General features: G+C 47.1%; 1 protein-coding gene across 1 annotated transcript in view; it reads right to left on the minus strand.

The window, feature by feature from the left end:
* Positions 1-20,574, minus strand: part of LOC105282942 (toll-like receptor 6) — a 50,019-nt gene extending 29,445 nt beyond the window's left edge. Inside the window, exon 1 of the mRNA XM_011345285.3 lies at positions 15,912-20,574. Within this exon, the coding sequence (XP_011343587.1) occupies positions 15,928-19,569 (3,642 nt within the window). The 5' untranslated portion in view covers positions 19,570-20,574 and the 3' untranslated portion in view covers positions 15,912-15,927. The remainder of the gene's footprint in view (positions 1-15,911) is intronic.
* Between the last annotated feature and the right edge of the window lie 1,763 nt (positions 20,575-22,337).

Raw genomic sequence — 22,337 nt, forward strand, 5'->3', positions numbered from 1 at the left:
GCCCCGAGACCACTCGAAGCTGCTTTTTGTCCAATCATGCGCGCGAAATATTGCCGCCGCGGGACAACCTCGACGGACGTTGCGACGAGGGATGAAAAAAAAGGGGAGATGTCACTCGCCCGACTGATGCACCCTGATAGCGCGGGGTCGATGGCAAACACGATGCACGTTGTTCCCGAGGGGGATGACCGGTCCTCTCTTCTTCAGGTGTTTCGGCAAAATCGACCCCCCTCCCTTCATAGCCATAACCAAATCCCGGTAGTGCGATTACATAAATCCCGATTTTAGCCACTTTTTAACACGCATACGTACGTACGTATGCACGCACGCACTTACGCACGCACGCGCGTGGATTTAATCGACATGGCGGATTTACGCGCCAGTGTAATCGGGTTTTCGTCGAGTACATTTAAAGCCGAGTTTCATTATCGCTCATTTTTGACCGCGTTTACGTTCCACGTATAATGGCGCGATTTTGTCACATTAATGAGTGGCACTGTTGTTTACGCGCAATTGAAAGCTTTCGATTCCACTTTACAAAGAGCTATTTTGATATGTCCTGGTCGAGTATATTCAATTGATGTCACAATTAATGCTACCGTAAATTTCATAAAATATGTACGACTTTTCAAAAGGCATGATATTATTAAACAAGCGACATTGTTTGCTCCGATATAGAAACGTAAGAAAACAAACATAACATTAACATTATATATTCAAACAAATAAAATTTTCTTTCTCCTGCTTTTGAGTCGTGGAACACTGTTGGTCGCTTTAATCTCAACGTGTTGTTCTGTATATTTTTATTATACCAGATATCTATAGGATTTTCGCTTTAAACGTAACCCACCCGTTTCATTTTTCGTAGTTTAACGCAAAGCAGATTCACTGGTGCAGCATTTTGCAACTAAAATCCGCTCGACCAAGCACAAAATATATTAAAAAATTAATTTTTTAGTTACCTTACCCATTCTTTTATGCGAATAATCGCAATTTTGAATAGCTGAGAATATAGGTCGGTATCGACCTATATTCGTGAAACACGTTAAGTTAATTTGTATGGTTCGACAAAAAATATCTCATTCACACCATTTAAAAACACCTAGTGGAAACAAGGGAAACAGCTAAAGTAAAATGCGCGTGTTTTCAGATACGCGTATGTTCATATACGCGAGTCTAACACAACGCTTTCGGAGCTAATTAGCGCATTACGAGTTTTTCGCGCGAGTAATCGAATAACTGTTGAGGATGTGCTTGCTTCCAGCTCGCCGTTCCCGCGCTCCCGTTTCAATTATACCTCCGCGCGCGTCGGCACAATCACACGCACGGCTTTATGACGTTCGTGTATGGCAAAGTTCGGACACGCCCGAGCGATGAGAACCGGCACGAGAGAGAGAAAGGAAAGGGATATATCTGTTGAGCAAGGCGGTTACGCGGGCAAACTTGGTGATCGCGCGTCCACAAGCGCGTCTTCTCACCGACGATACGCGCCGATGGACCGAACGTGGCAAAATTCCTCTCTTTTAACTTTTGAAAAGACGCTCGCTCGCGCATCCCTCGTAACGAGGGAATTGTGCGAGTTCCACTGGGCTATTTTTGCGCGCGGCGGATCCTCGGGCGACGATCGTAAAATCAGAGATTTCTGTAACGAAATGCTATGCAAACTGCGCGCACACGATGGCCGCAATTATGCGCGCTCTAACGATTATTGCCGGGTGCGCAACTCTGTTACGAGATTACGAGACTACGTCGTAACACCTGTCTAATGCTCGCGACCACTATACATCGTCGTGTAAGGTAATCCTTGTTTCACCAATTCCTACGAGACGAACAATGCACCGTTGTGCGTCCACTTCCGTTCTCCTCTACTCCCGTGCCTCACTCACACCCTCTCTTTCTTTCTCTCTCCTTTCTTCTGAGTACACGCAAACACACGGTTCCCGTCGTGTCGCCCTGCGATAAAAAAAGGTCCGACATTGTGTAAAAAGCGGCACGATGGATCGTTGTTTCGCGAGATCCTGCGCCTGTCGCGCGCTGTGATTTCCTCCGGGCTAATCATCCACCGCCAAGCCGGTTTCCGCCGGCTCGTTTTCTATGCCGTTACTGTGCCTTATTAATTACAGCGGCACTCGGCATGCATATCCCGCGGTGTAACGCCAATTAATTTCCGCGAGCACGAGAATTAATGTCAAAGGGAGAATGAAAACGTGGAAAGCAATTGCGAACGGCGACGACGACGATGACGGCATTTCCACGTAAATATCGCGCAAGAGCTTGCGGCAGAAATCTCAGCCCGCTACCTGCCGCAGCAGTTGTTATTCAATGAAGATTCGTTAATTTGCGAGATTCCAGAGCGATCGATTGATGGATTGCGTGCCCATTAAATGCTGTAATTTAATCTGTTATGCCACTACCGCGTGCTTTCGTACAAAAGTTTCAAACTTGGATATTGCCTCATTTCGGACATTACTGGATTATTAGCGAGGATTTCATGCTTGATATCCAAGTATTTTCGTTTTGAACGTATATTTAATTTAGATTAAATCGGCACGCGATTGTTTAATACTAATTTCTTGAAATTGTGGCGAAACGAGTGGACGCAAGAAGTATCTCTTTATACAGACAGGATTTGCACAGCGCACTTATTTTCCATAAATGTAAATATACCCTGGGACGAGTAAATATATTAGACGTGAAACGCGCGTTATATTCCCCGGCGTACGGGTTCTTTGTACAAATGAATGCGCAAATATACGCTCAGTTATTAATTAAACCGGACCCATAAGAGAAATAGAGTTTCCCCTCTATTTTCTTTAAAATTTACGCTAACGACATTAGTTTTGTTTCCACGGTTCCCATCACGGTCTCCTCCGCCTATCTCCACCGCGAGATCTCATTTCGCTTCGCACTTCGTTCCTCTCTCGAAACCCTCGAAACTTTGGATTATGAGTGCTTGTGAATTCAGCTTGAAAAATCAATCGAGAAACTTTCTTCGGTTTTATTCGTCCGCCGCACGAACCATTGAGGCTCCTTAAATTCGTACTTAGAAATTCCATCACGGCTACATGCCTGGACTACCGTACTAGAAAAGAAATATTGAAGTCCAAGTTTCGCCTAATTCTCTATCGCTCTTTCATAATCGTTCAATTCCGTCGAAAATATATTTGCTTTTGTTATCCTTATTATGTACTATTATTATTAGAAATATTTAAGGATACACTACATTGCTGTATCTGAATTTTACAACCGTGCAATATTGCATATCTACGAGGGGTTGGTCACTAGCGGTTATAGTGTACAAAACTTACCCTTGATACGGATTACCTTTAAATTACCTCAGATTCCTTAAGATTACCTAATACTACAACAGTTCGATCAAATAACTTGGCAAAAGTTTCAATTTACTGTCAAAATTCATCAATGCCGTATTTTACGTATTGATTTCAGCCGGTAGTTCCCTCGATGATTGTTCAGAATTTTCCATTTTGATCGATTTAGATAATAAAACCAGAAAAAAATAATAAACTAGCACAGAGCAAAAGAATCAAGCACAGAGTAGGCAGCTTGGCGGACATATAGACCCGAAAACATATGAAAGGTTGCGTTTCCGATATTTGGTTGTCTCTCGGCGGTTAGATATACTGAATATATATCGCGCATGGTATCACGATTACCTTAGATTACCTCAGATTATCTGAGACTACCCTAAGAATTACCTAGCCCTTGTACAGAGATTACCTCAGTGACCAACCCCTCGCATATCTATTATTTAAATCCAATAAAATTTTCCAGCGATAAGCACAAGCAACTGCACAATATCAATTAGCTTGGAAAACACTTGGATAAAGATGACGTTTATAACGTACATACATACGTACACACATGCACGTGAGAGAAAAGCATTGGGAAGAGAATGCCGCGGGGAATGTATTAAAAAGTATCTAACGGGTCGAAGACACGCACGCGCGGCCCGAAGTGCTACGGATGGAATGAAAATTACATAGTGGATATAATAAAGCGCAGATCATACGGAGATCCAAGCGTAATTTCGTCCGCGGGCTCAAAGACCCTAATGACGGTCCGCCATTCCATTGCGAGCAACACGCATATCGCGTTTCGACTTTTCCCTTCCGCCACAATTTTTCCCCTGTAAGCATTTGCCTCTCTGCGTCTGCAATGCCTTCGAAATATTTCCCGAATTTTTTCCAATTAGGTTATATCCGGAAACAGCTATTTTACGTGCGCAATTTTTTCCCCTCTCCCGCATATTCGTTCGCAGACCGTTCCACTGCTTTGTGTTCGGTCTCTACCTTACGCTGTTCGTGTCGAATATGCTGTCGTCGTAAAATAAAAATATTGCGATAGAGAAGGTATATGCTACTTTAGGAATTCCAGAAAAATGCAAACGACGAAAATATATCCACCGAAGGAATATAGAAAACAGGCTCTTAAAGATTTTACTTATTTTCGATTTTATGAAGAATACATGTTCTTTTGTGAGAATAATTTATTTTTATATAGAACTAAGTTACTTTTTCTGGAAAAACAGCGTTTTTATATTTTCACGCTGTCATTCGTGCTCTGAAACAACTCAAAAGCTCAAAAGGAAATTAAAATACATTTAAAAAGCATTTAATTTTAATACTAAAACTTCTTGCGGAGCGATTATTTAGCAGCTGTACGGGTCGTTTTATAACATTATAAAAATGAGAGACTTAAAACCTAACATGATAGAAACATTTTCCACTTGAAACTTTTTCTTCAAGCGTAATGCTGAATTAAGAATATTTTAAGCTCTGAGTGAATTTTAGGATATAATAATGTAAATGGGCAGAATCTTTTGTTTTTAGAACCGCGACCGTCGGACTCTGGCACAGAGAAATTCTAGAAACGCCTGATAATATTATGGAATTATTCTACTGGCCATGTAGCTCTCGTGCAGCTTGCAGAATTATGCGGCTGTTTTTCCCGTCCGCCAGCGTTCCGCCGCGAATCATCCGTGCGCGTTATTTTTTCACGCTCGATGTCCTTCGGCGAACGTCTTGTTACCTCCGCATTGTTACCGTAAAACGAGGATGTTATGATAGGCACCGCGCTCCATTTTGCGGATTCCCGAGGAGAGAAAAATCGAGCGCGAGAGAAACGGCCTCGCTCTCTCTCTCTTTCTCATCAAACTCTTCCCCGCCCCCTCATTCTTCCCTCCCGCTCGAAGGCATCGGATCCCGCATCACGGTTATCTTACTTTCAATGGACGCAGAAAAATCCGCCTGTCGCTTGCTCTTTTCAGGCGCCACAGCCGGACTGACGCTACGGTGACAGGTAAGAGAGACGGCAATTGAAATAACAAGGGAACGCAAAGGAGGAAAACCGGCATGAGAATAGCCGACAAGGAAGCGAGGCTGCCCTGCCAACTAAATCCCGAAGTTTCTTTGAAAAGAATCCGCCGCGGTGCACCCGTCTTCCGTCTCAGATACGACGATCGCGAAACGCGCGCCCTCGAAAAATTTGTCCCTTTTCAAACCGATCTGACAATGCGGTCGGGGCCCCGATGCGCTCGCATCCTTTCGCGCGAGTGCTGCCCATTCGTAGCTTCGACCAGTCGCTCTAAGTCGCTCAGGTCAATCGTTCGTGGTAAGATGTCCAACCCCCCATGGACATTTTGACCGGTAAAAATGGGGTCTCACGAGTTTTTCATGGCTTTTTCATCAGCCGTGAAATCCGCACTTTTGCGGACACAACATAATATAGGGAAGCATCTACCTAAACAGATATATTGGGTTGGCCAAAAAGTAATTGCGTTTTTTTCCAATAGATGGACATACATGTCTTGAAATGTAACTAACTTCGTTCTAAACCGCAAATTCATTATGTAGGTTAACAACTCACAGTTCAAGCTTGTTTTAGAAAAAGAAAGTACACGATTTCGTTAACAATTGTTTCTTTGCCGTCGATTTCAAAATGGAAAATCAAAAAGAACATTTTCCTCATATTTTGTTTTATTACTTCCGAAAAGGGAAAAACGCTGTGCAAGCTCATAAAAAGTTATGTCATGTATATGGCGAAGATGCTTTAAAACTGCGGCAGTGTCAAAATTGGTTTACTAAATTTCGATCTGGAGATTTTTATGTGAAAGATGCACCACGCTCAGGAAGGCCAATCGAAATTGATGATGACAAAATAAAGGCACTGATCGATTCCAATCGGCGTTTAACGACACGAGAGATTGCTGAGAATCTTAACATATCGAAATCGAGTGTTGAAAACCATTTAAAACGACCATTTAAGACGACATTAGTAAGCTCGATATTTGGGTACCACATGAGCTCAAAGAAATTCATCTCACTAAGCGTATTGACGTCTGCGATTCTCTTTTGAAACGTGAGGAAAATGATCCATTAATGAAACGTATAACAGGCGACGAAAAATCGATCGTCTACAACAACGTCAAACGAAAAAGATCGTGGATGAACCTGCTCAAAGCACTTGAAAAGCAGATATTCACCAAAGAAAGATTATGCTGTCAGTCTGGTGGGACTGTGTATTTTGAGCTGCTTGCAAGGAATCAAACCATTAATTCAGACGTATACTGTCGTCAACTGGATAAATTAAATGATGCCATCAAACAGAAACGTCGAGAATTGGTGAATCGCAAAGGTGTTGTGTTTCACCATGATAACGCTAGACCACGTACAAGTTTGGTCACTCGTGAAAAATTGTTGCAGCTTGGATGGGATGTGTTACCATGATGTTACCACATCCACCATATTCGCCAGACCTGGCACCATCAGATTACCATTTGTTTCGTTCTTTGCAAAACGCCTTGAATGGTAAAACCTTTACTGCTGATGAGGATATCAAATCGTTCTTGGAATTGTTTTTTGCTGAAAAAGATAAGAACTTTTTTGAGCGCGGAATCATGAAGTTGCCTGAAAAATGGCAAAAGGTAATCAAACAAAATGGACAATATATTGTTTAATAAAGTTTTTGTTTCCCATGAAAAATTCGCCTTTTATTTATATAAAAAAAAACGCAATTACTTTTTGGCCAACCCAATATATCTCTCTCGAGATATCTTTCGTGAACTTGCCAGGCCACTCTCAAGGAGAAATGAATTTTTCAACGTTACAAGAATCGAATTGGGTTTTCACGCCAGAGCAAAGTTGACTTTTAAATGTGCGTGGCTGGTGGCACTCGTTACTCGCCGAGAGTCACGTATCCCCGAAATCGCGAAATCACCGATACGGAAAATTCGATCGTCAAAACCCGCACAGGCCTGCCGCCCACCGTGAAAGCCGATGCAACCCTGACGCAGAAGCGCGTCGGGTAATTCGAAAATTTCTACCCCTATCGGAAGGGAGATCCGGCATCCCTCGTTGTTACATTCGGCTACAATGCGCGCCCATAACAAATTCGTTGCCGGCGCGGTGCATAATTGGGGTCATTCCTCTTTTTCGCGCGCGCTTCTCTGCTTTCTTCTCTCCCTCTCATCTCGCTGCTTTGTGTTCGGGCGCGGAAAATATATTCCAGGAACAGCGTGAACGCATAATCTCCCGGCGCTAAGAGTAGTCATGGATCCCTTTCCCCGACCGACGTCGTTAAATCGGCCATATGCTTAAGTCTGGTCACGTTCGCGTACCCGCTGCTGATAAATTGATTGCGTTTCGGGATTCTCTTCAGCGTTGCAGCTGCTGTTAGCACAGTTCGGCCGAATTTCCATCACGGCGCACCGTTATGATTTTATACGGTGCTACGCCTCTTTTCCTAATGTCGCCTGCACCGCGACCGCCGTTGTTCATCGTTTCACCATCATTTCTACCGTTACCACGCTCGAGTTTCAAGATCGCGGAAGGTGTGCTCGGCACTTAAAAACAACCGGGAAACCCAGACGTAATAATCTCTATGCGGCGCGACGTTTGCTCAACGACGCGAAGGAGGACGACGACGACGAAGACGACGATGATGACGAGCACGTTGTAAGACATTGCGTCAGCCGCTCGCAGCTTCAGTAATTAGTCTGCCATGACCGGCTGTGCGCGTCGTAATAGACTTGACCCGCCTTCTACATTCCTGAAACTTCAGCCGCAACATTGCGGTATTACAGTTGTGTTAATTGCGCGGCGGAAAATCGTCGCGCTGCGAGGTGCGTCACCTGCGCGCGTGAGCGTTTGGAAAGCCACCCTGCCTCTGCCCACGCTGCGTAATTCGCGATAAGGGTGGTTCGCGACAATGTGCGTATTATTTATCGCCCCTATAAACTCCCCGCATCTCGAGCGTACAAGTCGCGCGCACTGAATCGCAAACATCAATTGTCAACGTTTCTAGTTACTTCGCGTTTGACGAATTACGCCACGCAAATAGCATGAACGAAAAATCGAAAAATATGTGGGGTGAGTTTACAAAAGGTTACACGTCAGTATCTTTTAATATCGTTCAGTACACTCGTAAACTATAATTCATTGTATATACAGATCCGCGCGAGTTCGCCGACACGAACCGAAATATTTTTGCGGACGGAAGATATGCGCAAGCGATTCGTTTCGCCCGGCGTACTGTACGCGAAATGTTTTAGTTTTAGAAATAAAACGTAGATGTGCAGACCGGCCGGGGCTGTACGGGCCGCGATAAACTCCACTTTGTTTTCATTCATAACATACGAAACCCTTGCTGGTATTCGCGCGTAAGAGGCTCTGACCTCTCGCGAGTATCGCCGGCACGTCCGCGCGCTAACTTCGTTTATTGCGGAATCGAGGGCGAATTAACTTCGATATTTGTTACCGCGTTGCCCCGTGTAACCGGCGCGGATCTGCAACGCGTAAATTGCGAATTAACTCTAACTTGTAAATTTGTAAATCACGTACGTGAACGGAGGGAAGTTGGCGCGCGTTTCGCACAACGATATGTGAAACGAGCGCACGGGGAAGAATTATATTCCGCATTGCCCCCGTGGCATGTCCGCGATACCTTATGGCGGCAAGTATCGATTTATGCGTAGCAATGAATCTACCACCGAAATTTCGTTCGGTCCCTTGCGGTGAGTCACGTCCGCTCCTTTTGCATTAGGTTGGCGACACGCGAGGGGGAATACGCAGGCATCCGTCGAGTGGCTCGTAAGAACGTCGGGAGAGAAAGGTAGTCGATGTAACCATATTTTATGGTGCCGGCATTTGTATCCATAACCGCGCTGCCGACACATCGATCGCGTAAGGAAGCGCATATAATCGCCGCGTAGCTCGCCATTGTACGCGTATCCTTACGAATATAAATACGTCGATGATGAGGGTTTTAGCGCGTACAAGAGGAATCCATTAATACGGCAAATATTTTGCTATTAAGACCGGAGCGAGGCCGAGTCGGGATGGGGGTGACAAAATAAAGTATACAAATCGCATGGAGTGCCTGAGGAGGACCGCGTAAATTTTTCAAGAGCACTCTCCCCTCGAGTCGTCGTCGTTGCCGTTCCGCGTGAGCTGCTCTGCCGTCTGCCTCTATTGTTTACGGGGGAGTCCCGTGGAATGCAAAGGGCGAGTCGGGGGCGCTAATAAAAAGACGGGAGAGAAACGTCGCGCGCGATAAGATGAAAAGCGGCGCGTATTAAAAGTCGGAGTGGCGCTTAAGTGAGACGCAAGAAACCTCGGATGTCGAAGGGGCCGGGCGTGGCGTACGCGACTGTAGGAAATTATAAAGGATGCTGGAAGGGACGCAAGAAAAAAAGATGCTCCCCCAAATTGATCAAAACACACCGCGAGATAAGTCGTTTAACAGCTTTACCATGAAGGCGTCCCGCCGTTCTCGCAGGACCCGAGGGAAAAGCCACAAAGTGACGATGACGTACAGGTCGCGGCTAAAAGCACCATAAAAGCACCTCCCCGTCTCCTCAAATATCGCGGATGCAGGTGCTTCACAGCCATACCGTTGCAGTCGATAAGATTAGTAGAGGTTTTCTAAGAAGACGACGCGAGCCGCCGTCATAAAACCGCATAACTTTGCGCGTCACGTCATCTCCAGAACGAACGAATTCGTCGCGCACCTCATTTCAGAAATATTATAGCCGCTATACCAACTTCCGGCTTTTTAAAATTCTTCTTTTTAAATTTCTGACGTAGGAATTATCCTTAATTTTGATTTTGATATTCAGAATTTTTTAATTTAATTAAATTACAAAATATTGAGGTCTTTCTTCTAAACAGATTTCGTATTGTATATCTGATATACAGTATTTAATATATACGATTACATATCCGAACAAAAGAACTACATTTAATTATTTTTGAGATCACCAGATTCGATACTGTCAGATGACAGATTCGAGTGCCTCGCCTATCGACGACGCTCGGTCATTACTTATCCATTCCAGGCGGCGACTCATCTTCTGGCACGTTGCACGTTTCGGCTGTCACCGAAGGCTGGGAACGAACTTCCGCACTTTTACTACCGGCCCTCGCCGCTCGGAGCGTCAACGTCTGCCTCCATCGGTCCATCCATAGTTTTGCCCGAGTGTTGTGAAGAAGGCGCGCACTCGTCGCCGGCTTATTTGACTCGTTTCGTGCGCGGCTACCACGAGTTACATTTCCACCAGCTTCCGACGGGAACCCGGACTAAGGGCGAGCACAATGGAGGAACAGCCGGAGAGAGAATAGGACCTCCCGGAGGTATACGACGTCGGCGTGTACAATTCAGGGCGTTGGTGACTGCAGGGTCGGAGGAGGCCGCAGTAAAACACCGCGCGTCGAACTGACAATGAGAGGGCAGAGGGCTCGGGGGAGATGCTTCCGTAGTGCATTTCGCCGGCGACAACGATGGACAATGCAGCCGCGGTACACCGGCGACTGATACGCCAATCTCGGCGATGTAATACCACGGTTGTCGATACGTGGATACGTGCCGAAAACCCTCGTCGTCCCTCGTCAGCCTCCTTTCGGGAAGCGGCGGGGACGCGTCTTCCGGATCATTGGGTCATGCTCCGTACGAGTACGTACGTGTATGTGCGGTTTTCTCTCTCTCTAGTATGTATGTGTGTGTGTGTGTGTGTGTGTGTGTCCATGAGAATCCGTTCTTTCACGAATCGCAAACGCACGCATGAGCGAGCGTTGCAACGAAATCGATCTCACGAGTTCTTTCCTCCATTGGCTTCATATCCGTTATTTTCTATTTTCGTACTGGTATTTGATAAGTTGTTGTTACCAGATATTTATGTAAACGAGAAAATCGAGTATAATAAATACAATAAATGTCTATTTGTTAAAAATATCAAAATCTTTTTGATTTCCTTGTGTCAATCATTGATCCAATTCGATGATAGCTGATAATTTTGAGGAAAGCAGAAACAAACGGCGATAGTTAACAGATTGATAACTCTTAACGAATCTACGTTGTAGTGATATACGAGGATAACGAAGTACGGTAAGCTTCGTTACGCAACATGAATGGCGGTTTTTAATATTTTTACGTCAAGGTTGAATAATTTTGATAAAGAGTTATTTAAAACGAAAATGTGAAAGAAATTACTGTTCCATTTTATTTTCGTTGACGTGAAATTTTCGCGCTAATTTAGCAACGACTTTCCCCGCTATTCTCAACTTTCGAGTGCATTCTATATTATTCTGTTAATATAAATTCTTTGCGGTTCCTCCAGTTTGACGTAAGCTGTTGCGATCATCGCATTTTGATTAATGATGCAACGTTTTTTCTGACGCGCTCGTAATTGACGCTCAGACACAATCTACCTCGTAATATGCGCCATAAAGTTTATCGCACAGTTTGTACAACATGTAGAAAATTATAATGAGCAAAGATATTATAGACACAGCATCTAGTGTAATTAATTTGAAGGCGCGCTGCTTTCGCAGACGCGCGCGAGTAAGTAATCGATCCGCACGAAGAAAAATGCACATAGACCGGGCGCGCGCGGAATATTACAATTAACTCTTGAGCGCAATTACGAAACTAATAATTAAGAAGCCCAGCATCCGCGTAGGTGCTTAGTCATTCTCGTCGTTAGATATCCTCGCGTCCCTCGCGTGATATATTTTCTTCCCGGAATGCTCTCCGAGCATCGATTACCACCAGTCTAGCTCGCGCTTATTTACTTCCATCGCACGTACGTAAAACCGCCGCGTTCGACTACTCGAACGAACCCGCGTCACTCTTATTTCCTTATCATGCGTGACTTTCAGACACGTAATCCATTAGATTACGTATGCAAGCACCGTTTCGGATAAGACACGTAACGAAGCACGATGAACGTACCGTTGCGAGAGACGAGTGCGAAAATTAACGCGCGGAAATCGACCGTGGAGCGTGGTTCATTTTCTGCTTCCCTGGACAGCGACCCGCATAGATAAAGTAGTCCAACACATTGCGGGTATGTCTGTACGAGCGTATCTTTTCCTACGACACATGTATAAATGCAATTTGAGAAATATAAGCAGGATACTGCTCGCTCTTCTGAAACGTTATTTTAAGCGGGATTCCACGTGCGGAAGCAGCCCTGGAAGCTGAAAACGTACATCAGCTGCACTTATTCCCTTAATATGACTGAGGTATGGCGTGCACACGAAGGGCGTAATGAACAGCCGTCTCACGGTCGAGCTATGCTTAGAACACCGAAATGCGCTCGCCCACCTAAGGGGCGTGTGCGAAACGAATTAGTATACAAATCACTTTTCAATTTCTTCTTCCTTTTCTCCACGAGAGTATGCAAGGTCGACGGCGAACCCATTTGTCTTCTGGACTCGGGCGCGCCCTTGTCAAGCGCAGACCGAACGGCGCGGGCAGGTATACCCATCGGAGATCCTACCTGCCCTTTTCGTAGACGTCTCGAGTACGTTTCTCCGCTGGCAAGAGTTCTATTAAGGCGTTTTACTCACGACCGCCTGGCGCTTTTTGTGTTACGGAAGATCGAAAAGTCGTCCTCGTGCCACTGCCACGATGACGTTATCGCACGATGCGCTAAATGGTTTCCCGGAAAGATTGCACAAACGGAGGAAAGGCTGTGGACCTCGAAAATCCCATCACCGAAAATACACGGGAAACTACCCTTAACGAATCCTATTCTATGTGGACGTAAGTTTCAGGTCTCCGAAGTCGACGAAAAGGCCGGAGTTTGACGACGACAGCGGGGGTGAAACGGCAGCGAATTGGCACGCGACGAGCGCTTAAACGCTCGTTACGGACTACCGTATGATAGCTCAATCGATAAAAAGTTGTTTCCAGCCACGACGTCGTACATCATACTCGAAACCGAAACTGACAACAAAATCCCTCCCTTAGCGATAGGCGTACGGAACGCGATAAATCACGATAAAAAAAAATACGAAGGAAAGAGATCGCGCGATCGTTTTTCTGCGTCCGCTCGATTCTGCGGTACGACGATCGGGATTTCGCAAATCGTATCCATTCGTGGTCCACTCGAGAGGGAAACGGACGGCTGCAACGCACTGCGGGATTAGTTTAAGTGCTGCGGCAATAAGCATTTCCGTTAGCTGTTCGGCTAAATAATTTCTTTGCGTAATCCCATCAGAGGCGAACGTGCAAGTGCGAGAGGGAGAGAGATAGAGAGAAAGAGAACCTGATATCGATGCAGCTTATCGGCAGCTTAGCTTTCAACGGAAGCGCAGGCGCTAAACTAGAAGTTCACGTAAAAAGGGACCTTTCGGACCGCCTGCAGCCACCCTCGATTCGTCCCTTCATGCTGTGACCACCATTTCGCGCGGAACTCGGGTAACAGCTGAAACTGAAGCGTGTCGCGGAAAGTAAACGTGGCGAATGGACGGCCACCTGATACAAAGAAAATCGGGGGGCCTGTCTGGCAGCCTGCGGTCAGGGACGGAAGGCATTGTGTTGCGGGATTGCGGGGAATCGGACGACCAATTGACTTTCCTAATTTTGCCGCGCGCCGCGCTGGCTTTAATGTAACATTTTCCACCCACGCGGCCACGTCCGTCGCATTCAGCGTCCCTTTTCCACATTGCCAATCTGCGCGACAGAGATAATTCTATTCGGCCGGTGATTACAAAGGCACGAGTCGAGCGGCCGGCTGGATCACCAAATTGCTCGTCATTTCCTGGAGCGGTGGTATGGCAAAATGCGAAATAAAATCACCGTCGAATGTGTAATAATCAAATGTTTAAGGAATTATATTATGTTTAATTATGCAGTTATCATATTTATCAATGGATAGTTGTATTAATTACTGTACAACTCTATTTAGAAAACAAAAGAAAATAAATTTTGGAAAATAAAAAACGTATTTGTGGTATTTATTTAGATTAAGTAAAAAGCACAGAAAATAGAAAGAATTGTAACTTGATGATTTCATGATGAAAATGTAGTACGTTTGCAACAACAAAAATCCGCAAGAGTTATTTTAACTTGATAGAAATTTCCAAATATAACTAATTCAATGATGTTATTAATATTAAACAATTTGAAAACAGAGGTAAAATATTATTTTACATAAGTATTCGTCGATACCGCAAGAGCATGTAAATCAATTTGTCGCAACAATTACATTCATCATGTAACATGCAAGTCTTTCGTCAGATTGATTGTGAGATCGGCATTTAAGAGTGGGCGATTGCCAGGTTTCCTCAGTGCCTCTCTAGTAGGGTCCGCGTCGAACAAAGCGGACTTAATCGCTAATTGAGTGAGAATAGTTATGAGAGCGCAAATGGCCCGAACGATTGATGGACTTTCGTCGAGTCCCCAACCACTGGATGTGCGGCGGTGGATTTAACGCGACTTTTCCTATATTTCCCGTCGACCCATATGCTCGCACGAAACCGACCGCCGAAAGATGACCTCATTCATGCCCCTGATCACAATAGCGCGAAATGTGTCCCCGTTAAATGGGCTATAGGCGACGTAGAAACGCGTTCAATGGCACGAGCTACCGCCTCGTTAACTGGTCGTTTAGGAATTATATATAATTTGAACCGTCGCCATTATATACGTACCCGCGTGCGGCGCCCGGGCTTTATATGCGCGCGAATCGATTATGAATTCTATCGAGTTAGCGACAAACGACTTTGTGCCTAGTCAACTTTCGATCGTGAGTGCTCACTGCAACCGGAAGCGACGTTGCTCCTGCTTTAGAATACAAAGGCGCGTTATGTACGCGATCTTTCATCCGTGAGGCAAATTACTGTTGAAGAAGATACTAGTCGCTCCCATCCGCAGTATATCAGAAATTGTGAGATTCGCGCGCCTAAGCGATACACCGAGGTGTAATCTACGGCGCGAACTCTAGAATTACTGTAAGTAGAAGAGTATAAAGGCGCGAACTCATAATTCATGATCACGGATATCGTATATCCATAATCGTACGTCCGATTATGGATCACGAGTATCACACAGTTCCGAACGAATTAGTTTTCTCTCAGAGGAAAAATTGCAAGAATACGTAAAAAAGTATTGCATCACCCATTTTGAAAATTATATATACATCGTCTCTCGAAATTATCTCACTTAAAAATAAATAATAATATCCTGTTTCCATTACAGGATTTATAATCCTCGCAAAAAAGGTTTTTTCGTGCAGTAATAAATAATAGAAGTGTAGATATTTCAAAATCCATCTCATTGGACGTTTCAATACATATTCATGCACAAATATTCATCGGATGTGTGTGCTGGAAAATTTATTCGAAATTATCGTTTTTAATGTTTTCAAATCCCCGTGGAATATCGAACCTGTTCTTTTTAATTCGCATCATGGAGAGATTCAAAGTTTAACAATTATTACTTCAGCACGTGATGTTCTCTGGCTATGATAAATAACTGAATAACAGGAGCAGCTGCATACCAGCGTGATATGCGGACTCACGCACGGGACATATGTCTCGCTCTAGGAGGGACACGCTAGCGCTTTCTAGTACTATTCTAAGAACGAAAGAAGATGCTCTCTTTCTCACCTAAATAACGACAGCTCTACGTCCATTGATGGTGCATCGGGGGTGGCGGCGGCGGCGGCAGCGGCAGGGGTCTCTCGAGAACGGGAACAGGGGACACGTCCGGCATGGCGAACCTCAGCTTTTGCCAGAATAACTTGTCCCCCCATACGAGCACGGTGTGCGACGAAATTCTCTTTTTGAGATCGGCGTCGAGATCGCGCGGGCACACACCGCCCACCAGAAGCAAAATCACCGAGCGGCCCTTACCCTTGAGAGCGTCCCTTAGGGCCGCCTTGAACTCGAATCTGGACCACTCGCCATGCAGAAAGTTCTTTGACAGTACGAGGATGGTGCGCCTCGAGGAGTCGGCCGCCTCGGCCACGGCGTCGGCCACGTTGCTGCCGGCGCCAAGATCGCGATAGTGTAAACACAGCCTGTACGAGGTCTCGAGCCCCGGCACGAGAATCGTCGAGACGAACGCCTCGTCAACCGCGGAGTACGAGATGTAAGCGTCGAACGGCTTCTCCTGGTCCTCGAAGGCGGCGGTTTTGTAGCAGGCCCGTAAACCGCACCTGCTCGCCGCCCAGGTCCTCAGGGTACGGCGGTGCCGGAAGGCGCCGCATACCAACGCAACCATCACGAAGATCAGAACCGTGGCCAGCAGCAGCGGTAGATAAGCCTCGAGCGGTCGCATCTCGACGACGGAGGTCGTGCCCGTTAACGCCGCGCAATTTATGACCGATCCGTTCGCCGGCAGAGTTATGGGCACGCCGAGGGAACAGGTGACGCTCCGCCAGTCGTTGATCTTCGCCCGGTTACGGGACATCCACTCCCGCACGCGGTCCAAATACGAGCACTCGCAGTTCCACGGATTGCTGGACAGCCCGATGTCGACCAGGTACGGATTCTGTCCCAGCTGCCAAAGGGCGAACGCGGCGAGCCGATTGTTCTCCAGACGCAGCACCTCCAGCTGACGTAGCGGCAGAAACGTGCCGTTATCGATGTACGTCAGCAGATTGTTCTGCAGATAGAGCTCCTTCAGATTCTCCAACGGCATCAGCTCCACGCCGTTGAGCACGCTTATCTTATTGTTCTCCAGATGGAGCACGAGCAGCCGCTTCAGACCGCTGAAAGTGTGATTGCGGATCGCGATGATGTTGCTGTCGTTCGCGTAGAGGATTCGCAGGTTCTTGCGGCCGATGAACGAGTGAGAATTCAATTCACCGAAATTGTTCCCGTCGAGATAAACCTCCGTCGCGTCCATTGGCAATCGACCCGGCAGGGTTTTGTAGCCCGAGCTCGAGCAGTCGACGACGTTCGCCGACCAGGATTGATCGTGGTAACACGTGCAATTCGTCGGGCACGTCATTTCGCAGTCGCAGGCGTCAAAGTCGCAGCAGTGGCACAGGGCGAAGCAGTGCGCTTTGTAAGTGCACAGGAATTGGGAAGGTTTGGCCTCCAGCAGTGGTATGAACGACTTGTGACGGTCGTAAGGAAGTCTACAATAAACGGACTCGAGATCCATCACCCTCGGGTGCTGCCTCAGCGCCAGCGAATTGATCCTCTGCAGCCATTCTGTGGTGCAGTCGCATATAAAGGGATTTCCGCCGATGTAGAACTCCGGAAGTTGCCTATTAGGTGGCACCTGAGTGAGTTGAAACGCCGAGAGGTTCATCTTGACGATCATGTTCGCGTAGAGATCCACACGAGTGAGATTCATCTTCGCGAAGAACGTCTGCGGCTCCACCGAGGATATCTGGTTATCATTGACGAACAGGAGCTCGATGGAATCTGGAATCGACCGCGAGTGTATCCTCGTTAGCCGGTTAAACGACACGTCGAGCGTCTGCAATTTCATACCCCGTGGCGCGATGCCGAGGTCCGCGATATAATTTTTATGCAGATCCATCCACTGTAATTTCTCCGGCAGGTAGCTGTAATCGAACTGCGTGATCATGTTGTCGGACATGTTCAGCCACAGGAGACCGGGAGCGCTCGCGAAGATACCGGACATGTCCTGCAACGAATTCGAGTCCAATCGGATCGCCTGCAGCGCCGGATTGGCGGCGAACGCGCCGTCCTCCACGAATTCGATTCTGTTCCTGGCCAGATTTAAGATCTGCAACGCCGGCAATTCCGCGAGATCCTCCTGCGTGACGTTGGTGATATCGTTACCGATCATTCTCAGTCCGTACAGGCGTGACATGCCTCGGAAACCTGGCTTATTCAGGCTCCTGATCCGGTTCTCGCCCAGATCGAGGGTGCGCAGTATCCTCATGTCCTTTAGCGCCACCGGTATGCTCTCGAGATTGTTACCGGACAGGTTTAAATCTTGCATGCTCGAGCAATTCCGAAAGGCGTCCGGATGAATTCCCTCGAGCAAGTTGGAGTCCAAGGCCAGCAGCGAGAGCGCGAATAATCCGTTCAGAGAATACGCGTCGAGATAAGTCAAACGATTGTGAGCGAGTTCGAGGGTGTGCAGATTGCTCATCGGTGAGAAGGTGTCCGCCGGTATCATCTCTATCTCATTGAACTGCAGATTTAAGATCTGCAGCGTGTAAAGGTCTTTGAAAAGCGCCGGGTCCAGCTTGCTGATTCGATTATGAGACAAGTTCAGAAGCACGAGACGTATCAGACCGGAGAACGTTGCCGAACTCAGCCATGAGCTGATCAGGACGTTTCTCGATAAGTCGAGGGCGACCAGTTGATTCATACCGGCCACCAAGCCAGGTGACAGCGCGCTGATGGAATTGTTTTGCAATCTCAGTTCCTTCAATGACTTGGCCGCATCCCGAAACATTCCCGTCGGTAGAGCGACGATTCTGTTTCCGGACAGGTCGAGGCTCTCCAGGGACCGAAGTCCGTGCAGTGCATCGTCGGTTACCATCGAGATCGCGTTGCTCGATAAGTTCAATACTCTGAGGCGCTTCAACGACGAGAATTCGTAACTAGGCAGCACGGGGATCTGATTGTTCGACACGTCCAGCGATTGCACGTCCAGGGAACATGGGAGTGGAGCTGACGTGGATTCCTGCTGGCGTCTCGACGGTCTGTCGCCGGCATCTCGGAACCCGAGCTCCGAGATGTCCTTCAGCGTGTTCCACGAGATGTTCAGAGTTACCAAGTTCGACAGGGGGCAAAACAAGCGGTCCGGTATCTGCCAGATGTTGTTACACGATAAATCGAGCTTCTCGATCTGCGGCGTGTTGTCGAAAGCGCCGCTCTCTAGCTCCAAACTGTATTTAGTTTTCCGCCCGTTCAGCGTTCTAACGGTCAGATTACGAAGGTCGCGCAGGCCGCTGAGTATCTTGGCCGGCCAGTGTACCAGCTTGCATCCGGTCAACTTCAACGAACGCAACCGCCACAAGTGGAGAAGACTGTCCACGCTGAGTACGCCGCCCTCGTCTTCCTCGCAGACGACGTTCATGGAAGTCACGTATTCGCTCGTGGCCTGAGAAAAGTTCGTCCTGAGCGAGTCGTTGCCCGCGTAGCGATGCACGCAGGTGAGCGCGCCATCCTGACGCGAATCCCACGAACAATGGTCGGGCAGATCGAGCCTCGGCGGCAGCTCGCTGGTCACGGCGAGCACGTGGTACACCGGCACCAGCAGGCAGCAACAGACCAACAACAGCGATCTTCTCCCGGGATCTTCGAGCCGACCATCGACGAGCCCACGCATCTTTAGTGAACTCGTTGCCTGCGCTTGGTACCGGTTCTCTGTTTCCTAATCATTACACGTCGCGCGACAGCGTCGCGTCGTCGATTGTCGTTCGTGTTACCGCACGCAGATCTAACGAAAGTCTCACCAAACGTGTCGCTCGAATTTCGCGATACGAAGTTCACTTGGACTCGGTTAATCGGTTAAAACGGCAAACGATTGTAATATTTTAACGCTCGGACGTCAAACGCCCACCAAAGCTCGACGACGATTGGTTCGTTGGTAGCAAATTTCGGCGATTATTATCACGTAGCTCCAATTTCAATTTCCAAAATGGCTTACACTGGAATCACTCGGTTTAATTAATAAGAGGGAAAATTGCTCATTCAACGCGACGCGAGTACTCCCCACTACGATTTTTACCGTACGTTTTTTGCAGCCGAGGGATTAAGCTATTTTACTGTTCGTAATGTTCTCGAAATTCTGTACCTCCAACTGGGTTCACTTTTTCAGAACGATTACCGATGATTACCGGGATGTAATAGCTTAACAGGCATCGACCCTGTATCAGAATGTTATCCGCTTACGGTGATTCGCCGGCAAATTAATATCGCGTCCCGCTACAGCAACCGGCATACTTCCGATCAGGGAGACGCGCTCCGTTTCTATTCGCCCGACGTTGATGTCCCGTGCAGACTCCTCGATCCGCGCTCCAATACGTGCCATTACAAAACCCCGCGCATCACTATCTCCTCGTCGACGATGTCGAGCGAACGCACTCCGCTTCTCGATCAGGGCCCATCGGGGAGGATCAATCGGACTCCAGCGAACGAGAGACGGAATGTCGGCGAAGTGAGACGCAATTTCGCGAGCTGACTGATCCGTGCAACGAGGACGGAAGAGGCAGAGACAGAGACAGGAAAACGGAGCGGAGATCGTTCCCGAGACGCTGTGACGCCGAGGACCGTAACGCTCGGTACGACGGCCACCGCACGACTGACGAGCGAGATCTCCTCGGCATCTAACTCGACGCAGCGTCCACCAATCGTTTCTACCCCCACCGACCGGTGGCGGCAGCACTCACACATAACGGCGGCGAGCGGCGGCACCCAAGTGGAGTGAGCACGCGCCTACCGCAGGACCTCGGGGTAGGACGAGGACGTCCTGCGTTTCCGTACGCGAGAGCGCGTATATATGCGCGCCCCTTTTCGCGTAACGCGCGCACGCACTCACACGGTCGTCGTTATACCATTGCATACGATCGACGGACGTGCGAGCGGACGAGCGCGTAGAGAGAAGAACGAAGCGGACATTGCACGCAACCTGTCTGTATCTTCTCGCCGTTTCCCCGCGCGAGGCAAGAGGACATTGGGTATCGGAAAAAAAGCATCGACACTTCACTCGTTATTAGAATCGGCAAAAAGTATCAATGTTCTCGCGCTGGCAACGGGAAAGAAAAATATCGTTGCGTGCGTTATTCGAATAAATACGGAAATGGTCCATAAGGGAACGGTCCCGTGCGATCTACGCGTTTTAAGGGGGGAGCCTGCTTTAGAACGCTGAAAATAAGGTATATTTTACGAATTGTTTTTGGAGAAACTATACAGCGGATCATTATAAAACTTTGATGCATTTATTAGTACATGTTTAAAGATAAAAAAATTATTTTTTGATTTGAATATATCGCTTGTAGAGGTCGTCCTGGAGAAATCTTAGTGCAGCCGCGTCGCCGGCATTGCAAATTGGTGAGCATTCTCCTGCCTCCAAATTTCGTCTAAACTGAAAAATTGAAATATCTTCTCGTTATTTATGAATTCCCATCGTCGATGAACCAAAGAGAGAAGAAAAAAGTTGAAAAGTGTCAAAATGGTGGAGCTTAGAACATAAAAGTACGATTTTTAGGTAAAGTTTTTGAACTTTTTCATGCAAAAATAATTGTTTAACTTAATGTTTTTATGAATATTAAAGGTTCATCGACGATGGGAATTCATAAATAACAAGAAAATATTTCAATTTTTCAGTTTGGATGAAATTTGGAGGCAGGAGAATGCTCACGAATTTACAATGCCGGCTGCACTAAGATGCCTCCAGGACGACCTCTACAGGCGATATATTCAAATAAAAAAATAATTTTTGTTATCTTTAAACATGTACTAATAAATGCATCAAAGTTTTATAATGATCCGCTGTATAGTTTCTCCAAAAAAATTCGTAAAATTATACCTTATTTTCAACGTTCTAAAGCAGGCTCCCCCCTTAACACTTTTTCGTGCGCCGGTATCCAGCGTGTTTCCTTGAAATCTGTATTCTCTCCCCGTCCAGCCGACTAAACGATTAAACGTCTGTGTCATAAGACCTCTCGATGCATTCTAAGGGTGCAACGGTGCGTTGCAAACTACGGCAAGATCGGCACGATCGAACCGGTAGAACCGAGAACTGCGCATATCCGGGTTTCTTCGTGTGCCTCGTAGGCGAGACGCGAGGTAGTAGAAGTAGAAGTAGACGGCAGATGCAGACTGGATGCACGCTCGAGGCTGGCTCGGTTGGCGTTTAGTGTATTACGCGAGTCGTGGACAATCCTCGACGACGGGAGAAGGACAGCGTCTTTGCATCGTGTCTTTGCCAGTCGTCTCTATCTCGCCCGGGATCTCGCGCAGGGAGGAGACCCGCGTCTGCTCATACAAGGACTATCCCGAGAGAGGATGGAGGAGGGTGGTAGTAGCGGGCACGTAGCCACTCGTCTCCACGCACACGCAGCGCATACTCATCTCGGCTGCCGCTACAGCGTC

This window comes from Ooceraea biroi, chromosome 11 (assembly GCF_003672135.1).
Source record: "Ooceraea biroi isolate clonal line C1 chromosome 11, Obir_v5.4, whole genome shotgun sequence".
Classification (NCBI taxonomy): domain Eukaryota; kingdom Metazoa; phylum Arthropoda; class Insecta; order Hymenoptera; family Formicidae; genus Ooceraea; species Ooceraea biroi.